At 37.7% G+C, this 13,477-nt stretch overlaps 2 protein-coding genes across 4 annotated transcripts in view; one reads left to right on the top strand and one right to left on the bottom strand.

The window, feature by feature from the left end:
• COG5 (component of oligomeric golgi complex 5) overlaps nucleotides 1-5,996 on the top strand; it is a 285,624-nt gene extending 279,628 nt beyond the window's left edge. For both annotated transcript variants that reach the window (XM_061413970.1, XM_061413972.1), the window contains one exon: nucleotides 2,469-5,996. In XM_061413970.1, the coding sequence (XP_061269954.1) occupies nucleotides 2,469-2,514 (46 nt within the window). In that variant the 3' untranslated portion in view covers nucleotides 2,515-5,996. The remainder of the gene's footprint in view (nucleotides 1-2,468) is intronic.
• The window catches only part of HBP1 (HMG-box transcription factor 1), a 31,110-nt gene that overhangs the window by 2,025 nt on the left and 15,608 nt on the right, over nucleotides 1-13,477 (bottom strand). For both annotated transcript variants that reach the window (XM_061413974.1, XM_061413973.1), the window contains exons 4-10: nucleotides 13,089-13,224; nucleotides 12,625-12,736; nucleotides 12,424-12,536; nucleotides 10,168-10,324; nucleotides 9,352-9,496; nucleotides 2,596-2,913; nucleotides 83-224 (exon numbers count right to left, since the gene is read on the bottom strand). In XM_061413974.1, the coding sequence (XP_061269958.1) occupies nucleotides 83-224; nucleotides 2,596-2,913; nucleotides 9,352-9,496; nucleotides 10,168-10,324; nucleotides 12,424-12,536; nucleotides 12,625-12,736; nucleotides 13,089-13,224 (1,123 nt within the window). The remainder of the gene's footprint in view (nucleotides 1-82; nucleotides 225-2,595; nucleotides 2,914-9,351; nucleotides 9,497-10,167; nucleotides 10,325-12,423; nucleotides 12,537-12,624; nucleotides 12,737-13,088; nucleotides 13,225-13,477) is intronic.

Raw genomic sequence — 13,477 nt, 5'->3', positions numbered from 1 at the left:
GTTCTAACAAATGCTCTAATATGATGGTACAGTTTTGGAGGTAAGTCAGAATCACTTTAAGGAACTACTTGTTTAAACATACTGAATTGGTTCTTTTCCTTTTCCAACAGTCAGGATTTAAACGTTTTTGTTCTTCAGCCAAAGCCTTTGCTTCTAATGTATACATCCTCCTCTCTTCATTCTTCATTTTCTTCCACCTGTCACCAAGGATCACACTTATGGCTCTATAAAAGAAACATTTACACAATGCTGAAGGCAAGAATTTTTCAGAAAACTCATGTCAAGTGCTCCTACTTCAGGAAGAAATACAAAGTTGAAAAACAAAAATCTTGTCCAACACAGAGAACAGGAAAGGTCAAGACTATAGTAGTCATTTCCAGTAAAATCCTAAGTCATATGGTCCATTCATCATAATCTTGGCAATTAAAGCCTCCTGGAGTAGGACCAATATTTCCAATTGTCAGAGAATATCTAAAATGGCTAAAAATTGGGTATTTTACACAGCTTTGATTTGAAGGAAAAAAAAAGTATTCAGAGAAACAGTTTATCATTGGGTACATCAGTTTTTCAAAAATGTTTGAGATATTAAAGCAGAGTGTTTAGTATCAGCAGCATAAAGTATTCACCTTCTATTAAAAGCTTTTCGTTTTGTGTCCCTAACCCATCAAATAGTCTTTTTTCTTTCATGCAACCATAAAGAAAATACAATGGCATTAACTATGTACTTACTGCTTATCTCCTAAAGACACCACCAAATAAACCTTAGGCATCATTTGTACTTTAAAATGGATAACAAGGAGGAAAAATCAAACTGGTAAGACAAGGATTGAAATCTGAAGCTGTTTCCTATTTACTAATCAAGGGGCTTCCCTGGTAGCTCAGATGGTAAAGGATCTGCCTGCAATGCAGGACACCCAGGTCTAGTCTCTGGGTGGGGAAGATCCCCTGGAGAAGGGAATAGCAACCCACTCCAGCATTCCTGCCCATAGAATCTCATGGACAGAGGAGTCTCGTAAATGGGGTCGCAAAGAGTGGGACACAACTGAGCGACTAGCACGTTCGCTTTCATTTACTAATCTGCTCCCAAACCTACTAAAATAGTCTCATCCAGAACAAGCAGACATAAGTATTTTCCTTCTGTGAAGAGCTTATTAACCCTTAGTTAACTCTCAGTTTCATGACACTCAACATGAAAAAGAAGTCTGCAATGACTGTGTGTAGTACATACAAAAGATTTCACAATGGCTGATATGGAGGCTAGAAAACTGGCCTCTAAGCTTTAGAAAGAGTCACCACAGATGCTCTACTCCTTGAAATTTAAAATGTTATAAATGTATGTATTTTTTAATATAATAAGCTGATGCAATTAAACATTGCATCTTTAATTAAAATAAAAACCAGTTTTTATAGTCTCTGGGTTAAAGGTACCATATAATGGTTGATACGTGTACTATTTGATTACAAAGTATTCACATATATATCAATTCCCAAGTCACAGATATATTTGGTAGAAGAAGCTTCTCTTTTTAATAAAAATACTGGGGATGGGCAAAATGGGTGAAGCTGGTGAGCAGGTACAAACTCCCAGATATACAGTAACTGATCGCCTGTAATGTACAGAGGGGTGAGCACAGCGAGTAATAAACACTGTGGTGTATTTGAAAACTGCTAAGAAAGCCAATCTTGAAAGATCTCATCACAAGAAAAAAAACCCCTAATCACAGTGATGTATATTAATTAGACTTATTGTTGAAGTGTGAAGTCACTCAGTCGTGTCCAACTCTTTGTGACCCCATGGACTGTAGCCTACCAGGCTCCTCAGTCTGTGGAATTTTCCAGGCCAGAGTACTGGAATGGGTTGCCATTTCCTTCTCCAAGACTTACTGTTGCTATCATTTTATTATATACAAGTAGCAAAGTATCATGCTATACACCTGAAACTCAGTATGTAATGTGTCAGTAGCATCTCAGACGTATGTATATAAAAAGAGATGAGTCATTCAAACCTGATTCAAAGCTGAATTATTCTATGTGCATAATCATTTGACTTTTCTCATATTAATATGGGTAAGGGAACTAGGAAGAATGGAAAGATAATTTGTGGAGAACTTGGTTTGAGGAAGTGAATAGTAGAGGATTCCCAGATGAGGTAAGGGTACAAGGGAACAGTAGGAAGGACTAGCATTAACTTTTATTCCTCAGTGTTACTGAGGATACCTCTACGTTTAGTCTTTTGGCAAACCTGGCAGTCATTAGAAGCTGCCAACGCCTGCACATCCCATGGTATGACATGGTTGTAAAGTACCTCCTTGAGGTGTGACAAAAGAAGGTGCTAGTCTTTCCTATAAAAGCGGAACAGCTATTAAAACTAAGTCTTCTAACAGGCAAGTGACATTTAATATTATTTTAGAAGGCAGACCTTTACCTCTTAGGTAACCTAATTATCTGTCTTAACTTTTACTTTAAAGCCAACCTGGACAACAGAATTCAATAATGAAAGCTACTGAAGAATAAGTTGATTTAATTATCCCAGTTCCTGTGAACTCCAGAGAAGTATTATTCAATTATCACAGTCAGAATCATCACTATTTTTACCTGTTATCTTTCCCTGGATACATCTGAGTATATTCAACTCTGTATTTTTTGGCAAAAAGCATGAAGGCATTCATTGGTCTTTTGCACTTGTTAGGAGAAGTGGCACTCACAGTCCCTGAGCTGTGGGTTTTGACAGCTTTAGCGTACAAAGAACTGGAAGAGAGCTGTGATGATCCTGGTGAGCCACAGTTTTTACTGAATCCAGATCTTTCAAAGTCTTGACCTCCAGGTCCTCCACAAGACAAAGACGCACGACGCTGACGAGCCATACTACTTAGCACGTAAACGGCAGAAGAATCCATAGGCGTGAAGTCATAGCTATAAATAAATAAGTTTAATTCAGTACAATTATCTGATTTGTAAGAACAGGATTAAAAAAAAGTATCCTTAAGATCTGATTGGAAACTTGTGTATTTTACCTTAAATACTACCAACACCACTTTACCAACTTCACCTTTGACAGATGCTTATAAAATGAAAGCTTATGTGTGCATTTACTAAAATTAGTTTTTTTAATCTTGAGAATACAAAAAGTTTTTTTTTTTAAGTACTTCACCCCTCCCCACCCCAAAGGAATTTATTATAATCCACATACTTTATTCATAGCAAATACCTCTTTCAGATCCCATACAACTGATTTATTCCTACTTTAGATTTATTTTCGGACAAATCTGATAATCTACTTTGTTGAGCTACAGAAACCTGAAACTAAAAAAATTTAAACAGCAGTGGCATACACACCAGACCTAAAGACCAACTGCTACAGAAGGTAAGATGTTGGCTAAGGACAGGGAGAACTGGTTAAATGTAGCTGAAGGGACTTAACGTGCACAGCAGCCCGAGCACTTGTTTGGTGATCATGTAGGCAGTCACGCATGCAGAAATCTCCCCTAAAGGCGACCCACATAACACAGCCTAGAACTTCGACACCCACACTTGTCAGAAAGGCTACATTTCGTCTGATACATTCAGTTTATACAGGTATCAAAGTAAGTTCTCCATATTCTCTCTTACTCTCTCAATTAGCTTGCTTGTTGATTATTATCCTCTCTATATGAAGAAACAGGCTAAAAAAAGGTAAAGTATCATTCACCCACAGCCTCACAGCTATTAGCTCTAAATCCTCATGTTTGTCCATCTCCAAAGCCCCAGGTTGCCTCAGCAATACCATAGCACTCTGTACCATTGTTGGCAAACCTCAAGGTGAATAATCATCAGACTTACTGAAAACATTGTCTGAAAATTAGAGAAAATGAGGACCATAGCCTAAAGATAACCTATTAAAAAGAGGTCTCTTGTTCCAACTGTGTACATTTTTTTAACTTACCACTTACATTTTTAATCTTAGCAGAAAATCTTTTACTCTAAACCCGACTCTCTTTCCCCCTGAAAACATAAATTCTAGCAATACATCAACAGGTTGATATGAGCTACAGGAATATTATCTGCCTACAGGTAAAACAATATGAGATTATAGATGATTCTAGACACAGACCAAGAGCTACATGAGTGAGGTCCACACCACTCACTGCACACAACAAAAATGACTTTTACCAGTTATCGCATCTATTTTAAAAGGTATCACAACAAGCAACAAAGGTTTGCTGTATAGCACAGGGAACTAGTCAGTATCTTGTAATAACCTATAATGGAAAATAATCTCAAAAATAAGTGTATAACTGAATCACTTTGCTGTGTACCTGAAATATTATAAATCAACTGTACCTCAATAAAATGTATTAAGGAAATAAAAGGTATTACATGAAATAAGTGTACTTGAAGAAGTATGACTCCAAAATCATCCAATAAATACTTAGCAATCAGTATTAAGCCAGAGAAATAGTTTTTGATACCTCAATCCCCTCTCATATGTAATTTAGAAAAACAGCAAACCTAACCATTGTAAATGAACCTGACACAATACTATTAACCTCTACTCTGCTTGCGTGCTAAGTCGCTTCAGTCATGTTCGATTCTAAGGGATCCCATGGACTGTAGCCCACCATTCTCCAGGCAAGAATACTGGAGTAGGCTGCCATGCCCTCCCTTCAGGGGAACCTTCCCATCCCAGGTATCAAATCCCTAACTGAAGGAAAATATTTAATTACAATTTGAAATACCAAGAGATTTAAAAATAGGGTAAGCTAACTGACTACTGAAATTTGAAAATACCACCATCTAGTGGTACAACCAACCACCCATTTCCACTACTGATAAAATCTGTAGTTTGAAATACTCAATCACAGAGTTCAGATTTTGACGTGACCATAGCATTACAATATTACATAAAATCAATCTTAAAAGTTTAATTTTTTTGCTATATTGAACATTCACTGCCTTCACAATCTGTAGTTCCTAAAATATGCTTTTATTTCACACCTCACTTTTTCTACATGCTATTCCTAAAGCTTACAATGCCCCCTTTCCCACCATCGTCTTATTACTCTTAAAGAAAAACTCTACAATATTGTAGTGTATATTAAGCAAATCACAAATATTAACTCACTTAACCCTTTTACAATTTTTTTTTTCTTTTTCCAAAGACCCACAGAAGAATTAACTTACCCCAATCTCCAGAGCAAATCTATCACAAAGCCAGGACCTGAATCCTGGCAGTCAGCTCCAGAACCAAGGTGCTACTATACTACACTGCCTCTCAACCAGCACATCACACACCATACACATGGACTATTCATCCACTTCTTTCTTTAGACTGGAAGCAGAGAGGCAAGCTTATGTTTTAACTGATTTTAAAATCCCCAAATGCCAGCATATTCTAGGCGCTCAAAATGTCTGATGACTGACAGAGAGGATAAAATAAACAAATCTGGAGAACGTAATAATTGGGCTCAGAGCCCATCTCTGCCACTTAACAATAATACAACCCTACAGGTAATCCTGTAGCCTGTTCACTCATCTCTAAAATGAAGACAATACATGCTATGCAATGCTGCATAGCTGGAAGAACAGACTATATAAGACAGGCAAGCTCACAGGTACGCAAGTAAAGTATCAATTATTACTGAAAAAGTAGCCTAGATTGGTAAAGTGACTATCCCTAAACCTGCCCAGGGATGCCTAGAAGATTGGCCTCAATGCCCAATTCTCTCAAATGGGCTTCTTCAAATCAAATTCTCACTTGGAAGCTTCCTTTCTACAGTAGAGCCACAAATTGTGTTTAAGAGCTCACCAGTTTATTGCTGACTTCTGGTCCTCTGCAAGCTAACATCGACTCACATGCCCTTCCCCAACCAGCATGACCCAAAAGCACCTATTGTGTTGCCAGCAATGCCTAGCTGGGTACTATAAATTCTAGTCTTCACAACAAGGAGTAGAGTTAGGTGGTGTTATTACTTCCGTTTTACAGTTAAAGCACTGAGGCTTGCATTTACAAAAAGAGAGTAAGGCGAATCTAAAATACAACACAGGGAATTCCTTGGCGATCCAGCATTTAGGACTCTGTGATTTCACTGCCTAGAGCCCGGGTGGGCACTAAGATCCTGCAAGCCAGATGGCATGGCCCAAATAGAGAGAACAGACTTGTCGATGCCAAGGGGGAGGAAGGGTGTGGGAGGGAAGGACTGGGAGTTAGGAAATGCAAAAATTATTATATACAGAATGGATAAACAGCAAGGTCCTACTGTACAGCACAGGGAACTATATTCAATACACTGATAAGCCATGTGTAAAAGAATATATGAATGTATAATAAAACTTAAAAAAATAACAAATAGTATATTTCTAATATTACTAACGTTCTACATTGGCCAGGCCCAGAGATAACCACTCTCCTGAACTGTTTATCACTCCCCCTTCCAGTAATTTTATTATAAAATACATTCATAAACGATAACACTGTAACAACACTGTTAAAACGGCAACTATGTTAACATGTTATATTAGAATGTTTCATTGTGCAGAAAAAAACATCACAGGCTTGCTGTCCTTTCAAAGGGTTACTTACAGGCTGGCAATGACTAGCATTTGGAATTAGGATTTCAAAAGCGTTCCCCTCATTCCCACAACTGGTAAAGTGGCTCACTGTTCCTAAACTGTGGGTACTGAAAATACTGTTTACCCTAAACACATGCTTTGGTACATGCCAGGCAGAGAGCCTGTGCACCCAGCTCCCAATAAAACCTCTAGTGTTGCATGTCTAATAAGCTTCCTGGCAGATGACAATTCCTACGTGTTGTCACAACTCCCTGCTGAGGGAAATAAGCTTGTCCTGTGTGACTTCACAGGGAGAGGACTCCTAGAAACTGGGCTTCACGAGACTTAAGCCCATGCCTTTCCTTTTCACAATTTTGCTTCATATCCCTTCACTGTAAGAAATCATAGCTATGCATGTGACTCAGTACTGAATCCTGTGAGTCCTCCCAGTAAGACACTGAACCTGGGGGTTAACTTGAGGATCCCTAACCTAACTGTATAATGTATATTTTATATACAACGTGTGTTAGTCACTTAGTCGTGTCCAACTCTTTGTGACCCCATGGATAGTAGCCTGCCAGCCTCCTCTGTCCAAGAGATTTGCCAGGCAAGAATACTGGAGTGGATTGTCATCTCCTTCTCCAGGGGATCTTCCTGACCCAGGGACTGAACCTGGGTCTCCTGCATTGCTGGCAGATTCTTTACCATCTGAGTCATAGAAAGATTATATAAATTTTTACTTAACATTTCTAAAGTTGATCCATGTTTAACAATGTATGTCTAAGGTGGCACTAGTCATAAAGAATCTGGTTCAATCCCTGTGTTGGAAAGATCCCCTGGAGAAGGAAATGGCAACCCACTCCAGTATTCTTGCCTGGGAAATCCAAGGACAGAGGAGCCTGGCAGGCTACAGTCTATGGGGTTGCAAAAGAGTCAGACACAAATGAGCACACACAAGATTCATTTCTTTTCCACTGACAAAAAGAATTCCACTGCATGAATGTATCACATCCAGGTTCCAGTGACTGAGGACTGACACTGTGTCCATGCTTTTGCTATCATGAGCAACACAGCTATGAGCTTCACACATCTAGTGCACGTCTACAAGCATTTACTCTCTTTGGTGTACATACAGAGGAATGGAACTACTGATATTCGGTGGTTGACAATAAAGCCAAATTATCTTCCAAAATTTTTCTATCACTTTACACTCTCACCAAAACATTAGAGGTATCATGAATCTACATCCTAAGAATACTGAGTAGCAGACCTTAACACTGTCTTGTTTTTCAAAGATGACCGTGTATCAAAGAATCAAACAGCATTTAGATTCCAATCTTAGGGACGTTTAGTGAGCATACAGCCTGGGCCAGGCCCTGTGCTGGTTACCTTTTTTTCCTTTTTAACAGTCTCACTTACGCTTTCAAAATAAAAACATATTAACCTTATATTGGACTTCTCTGGTGGCTCAGACGGTTAAGCATCTGTCTACAATGTGGGAGACCGGGGTTCGATCCCTGGGTCGGGAAGTTCCCTGGAGAAGGAAATGGCAATCCCATGGACAGAGAAGCCTGGTAGGCTACAGTCCATGCGGTCGCAAAGAGTCGGACACGACTGAGCGATCTTCACCATAATCTTATATTAAACTGGATGAAATAAAATTGTCAGCCCAGCAAAACTCTTCCGAATTCTCTACTTAAATGCTTATGAATTTGTTAATTATCACAAACAAACAACGGGTCTTAAAATCCTAGATATTATATTCAGACTTTCTCTGCATTCCTTCTGGGAGAAGGGTGACCCAACTGCCCCCATGTTCCCAAGACTGAGGGGTTTCCAGGGATGCAGGACTTTCAGTGCTAAAACCAGAAAAGTTCCACAAAAATTCAGACAGTTGGTCAACCTTCTTGAGTGTCAGCACATATGGGTTCTTATCCTATTCTACAACTTGTTAAACAAGGTGATCTCAGGAAAAAAATCTCTTTCTTCAAGTCTTTCCAAATATCAACTTTTTTGCTATTCTGACAAATGTTAATCCATACAACTAAAGACCTTGGTCAAATTGAGTATTAAAGAGTTAACTAAAGGAAAAAGGATACAATTAAAAGATTAATGAACTGGTTTAAAACAGCTGGCTAGATTTAACAAATTTTTTTAACTCTCAGAGCTGATCTATTTCAGTAGGACCTTGTTTATCTATTATATGTATACAATTTGTATTTTCTAATCTCAAACTACTTTATCCCTCCCTATCCCCCCCAGGTACCTTTTTCAGGTAAGTTTTTCAGTCTGTAAGTCTATCTATTTTGTAATAAGTTTATTTGTATCTTTTTTTTAAAGATTCCACATATAAGTGATATCATAAGGTATTTGTCTTTCACTTACTTAGTATAATCACCTCTGCGTCCATCCATGTTGCTCCAAATGGCATTATTTCATCCTTTGTAAAACTTCTCTAGAATTACTATTTTACTGTAATTACTAAGTATTTTTTCATTTATTCTTATACTGTTGACCCTTAAACAATGTGGGTTTGAACTGCATGGGTCCACTTAAACACAGATTTATTTTTTTCAATAGTAAATACTACTCAGTCCATGGTTGGTTGAATTTGCCTACACGAAAAGCTGGCTATAAGTTATATGTGGATTTTCAACTGTGTGGGGTCAGTGTCCCTAACACTTGTGCTGTTCAAGGGTTGACTGTACATATTTCTCCTAAGTAGTCCTTTTTAATTCTCACATCTTTAAAGGTTTAACTTCCCAAATAGCAATCATTAGGGAGATTAAGAGTTAACAGAGGAAAAAAAAGATTTACTATTACCTTTTAAATGTATCAAAAACACCTGAATCATCAAAATTAATGGCATCGGGGTGTCCAGGAGGTAGACATACATCACCAATATGAATTTCACAACACGGAATGCCATGCTGTACCACAGTCAAGCTTGGATAAAATGACGACCAACCTAAAGGTAAATCAAACAATCATGACACGAAGGATAGAGACTGACATAAAGCACCCAAATTGTTTCTAAGACATGTCACCTCTGAGTCTTAAAAATAAAAAGTTAATATTTAAGAGATTTTTAACACAAGTCATGTATCTTTGCCACAAAACAAATCTAAGTATTTTATTTAAGCAATGCAAAAAGCCCTCCAAAACTAGTTTAATTCAGCATTTTACTAACGTATCAATTCTATCAATCAGTACTCCATCTACCTACAAGATAGTAAGTGATAAATGATGATGATGGAGACCATGAAATAGTCTCTGAATCATTACATTTGATACTGTGTTAATGTGACTCAGGTATAAAGCATAGTTGGCCTAAACCAAATATCAATTACCAGAATATTTCATTCCCCAAATTATATCAAGACCATAGAGAGCTTATTATAGTATACACTACATGAATCTACAAGTTCATACCCACAGGAAGTACAGCTCCACCTGACTACTGCTAAGAGATTTAAACATCAGTAGGTATTATAAGGCATTTCCTATGGTAGTTTTAGTGTGAAAGAAGATTTCCCTTCAAAAGTTTTTTCTTAATCATCAAAAATCACACCATAAGACATAACTATAGATTTAAGAAGCTTTCTTTAAAAGTATGACAAATTCAAATTGAAGCCCTACCTTTATTTTTAACATAGAAAGGGTGGTCCAGTTTACACTCTACAGTAAGTAAACCATCTTCCACTGTACCAGGATCAAAAGTCAACTTCAGTACAGACTCACCAAATGATACACTTTCTTCATGTGATAACAACTTTAGACCATCAGAACCATAGCCCTGGAAATACATGCATAGAGCAAATAAATTGGCAATGTTCAGTTCAACATGGAGTGATGTTCCTATAACGTGTAAGATGTTGTAGAAAAGGTAAAAATAAGATGGGATTCTTGCCATTGAGGAGCTATCGACCCAGTAGTGAAGAAAGGCAAATATATAAATTACTACAATATAAAGCAGACTGGAATCACTACTTCAGTGTAAAAATAAATAGTGCTATATGGAGTTTAAAGGGAGATATTAACTCCAAGAGATTAGGGGGCTTTCAATTCCCATGTGAAATGGAATCCAGAAGCACTCTCCTTATACCAGGAAGAGTTTTAACTAGCAACTTCTTTGGAGAGTGCTGAGTATTTGCTAAAAATACAAGATGAATTCAAAGTTGGGGCAAATAAGGCTGCAAAGAAGGGCCCAGTTAGTAAGTACGTAAGTAAAGGGGTCTTAAAGACTGGCAAAGTGCTCAAGCTTTCCTTTGAGAAGGATCTGGAAAGTCAATGAAAGTATTATTATTAATGACTCAATTTTATGATGATGACAAAGACTACAGATAAAAGCTATCTCTAGTATTCAATTTATTTGAAGATTCAACAGGAGAAACCCACTACAGTCTTGAATTGACAACTGCAATGGTGGTAGAACTGGGCTGAATAAATTCAACCAGTATTTACTGAGTGCTTAGTAGATGCTAGGTGCTAGGCTCTGAAAACACATGATCCCTACCCTTAAATTCACAGAAAGACAAAGCAGACAGACATGACAATGGCTAGCTATAATATCCAATCAAAGTTGACTAATGAAAGAAAATGATAAACATAAAAAGTCTTGAAATAGAATGGATCAACTGAATATGAAGGGAGGAAAGGAAATAGCCAACTTCATGTTTTGAATGAAGCAACCAAGAAAGATTTTGAATCTGGCAATCAAGAAAAGATAATAATACTCCTAAAAGAAAGGAGGAAAACAGCCTGGAGGGGAAGAAAAAGGCAGTCCAGTGTTGGTTATACTAAGAACTAGATTAAATCTTCTGATTCTTCAAGCTGTAAGAACTTAAAATCAATCCAATTCCATCTTACAAAGCAGGAAGCCAACACCCAGTGGGGCAGACAAACTGCCCAAGGCCAGTCACACAAATGTTAATAGCTGCTGGCACAGCACAAAAGAAGAGCACAGCTCTCCTGACTCCAAGACCAGAGCAGTTTCCATGGGCCACAAGGAATTGCTTTGAACATTATCATCAGTGAGGAAGTGGTAAATAGAGTGAGGAGGGGTAGAACCTTATCTAACATTCACCATCATGGGCAGACAAGTCAACAGCAAAAAAAACTCAAGACACCAGAAGGAAAATCATGCTACACAAACCAAAAGAAGACAATCCACTGTGCAGAATGCTGCAGAAATGACAAACCAAGCAGATTTCTAATCAGAATGAAACTAGTAACCTTTGACACAATTTTAGTAGAGCTACAGAGGCCAAAGAAAGACTACAGTGAACTTCACTATACAGAGCTTACAGCATGAAGGCAAACTGAAGGCATCAAGACTGTCTTTCTCAAGGACCTAACAGTAACAGCAGGGTCAAAACAGGAATCTTTAAACAAGCACACTTCACAGGCCCGTTTTCTCTGCCCAAAGTGGAGATGGAGAAAGTGAAGATTTCAAAGATAAAGGTTTCATCAGTATTTATCCACTGCTACCCATTACTGCCTTTGCTTACCAACTCAGAAAATACCAGCATTTTATTGGGTCATTTTAAAAGTAACTCAACTCTCTATCCACGGGGGAATTAACCACTTCGTAGATTACCTAAGCTAAGGCTTTGGTTTATTTATTCATTTTATGTTTAATGCCAGTTTAGCTTTCCCTAAAATGCAATGTGTAAAAAGTGCTAAGAAATACTCTTTTTTCCCATCTAAGAAAGCTTCATTATCAAGGTACGATCTCAAGTCACTGTTGTTCTCACCAAGAGGATTCACAAAAGCTCCTCCCAAAACGTAGGATGCCATTTAACATAAAGCAAGTGGAGGATACATCTGTAGATTAATAAAAAACCTGTGCTCCCTTTGAAAGACTTGGAAAAGTTGAAAGAATTTTAAATCAACCTTGTGAGTGCCCATCTGGAGATCTTCCTCATTATCACAGCCTTCGGTTCTAGCAAAATCTTCCACATTCTGCCATTCCTTATTGCTTCCCTTATGAAAGCACAGTCGTGTGCCTAAAGTTGAAATAAAAAACAAATATTAGATATGTGATCAGTGTGTTTGCTACACATGTAAACTAAAGAATTCAAGCCTTTTTTTAACCTTTCAAAAAACAGTGCCAAGCAGTTGAAGGCCAGGAATTGCACCACCCCAAGTCATCATCATCTGAGAGGGAGGACATGCAGAAAATGCCAGATTCCGACTCACTGTTTGCCTGTGGGAAAAAAGCATCACAAACTTTTTAGTTTCTTTTTTCAACGTATTTTGTTAATATGTGTCTTCAGACTTTATTAGTAGGTAACTTACTTATTTTAAACTGTGGGAGAAAAAACTGCCTTCTGACGTTTTGGGAAGTTTAAATGTATTTTCTTACTGGTAATTCTGAATTTTTCTAACAGTTATTAGAGCTGTACATATAAAATCAAACTCAGATCACTAGCAGAAAAACGAGACAGACTATTTTCCATCTGTGTGTACTTCAGAAGACACTCTTAGTGAGGGAAAAGTTAATGTTTTTCAGCTGCTGCGCAAACGTCATAAAAGTTTAATTTCATGAATGAACTTACCCTTTCATGTCTGACTGGTGTTTGCTCCTTCCAGTGATGAGGGAAGGCCGGCTCACCCTTAGAAGAGGCCACCGGTGGAGGGCGCGCGTAGGAATGTAAACTTTTGCTAGTAGCTATGATGTGTACAGGAGATGATCTAAAATAAATCAGCCACTTTAGTTACAAAGCAAATGTCCTTAAATTAGGGCTTTCCTTTTGATGAAAAGAACTTCACATTCATCACACCAGTGTTATTACAGGTAAGACACCTATGGGAAACACTGGTGAAGATAACAAAAATTTCATCTATAGTGTGTTGTATAACTTCTTTCCCTCTTCACACATTTTAAACACTTTTTTTCAGATAATATACTTTAAATTCCAAATTACTGTTTCCTTCATTTATTCAC

Source organism: Bos javanicus, chromosome 4 (assembly GCF_032452875.1).
Source record: "Bos javanicus breed banteng chromosome 4, ARS-OSU_banteng_1.0, whole genome shotgun sequence".
NCBI lineage: Eukaryota > Metazoa > Chordata > Mammalia > Artiodactyla > Bovidae > Bos > Bos javanicus.
This window is presented reverse-complemented; position numbering and strand designations above follow the sequence as displayed.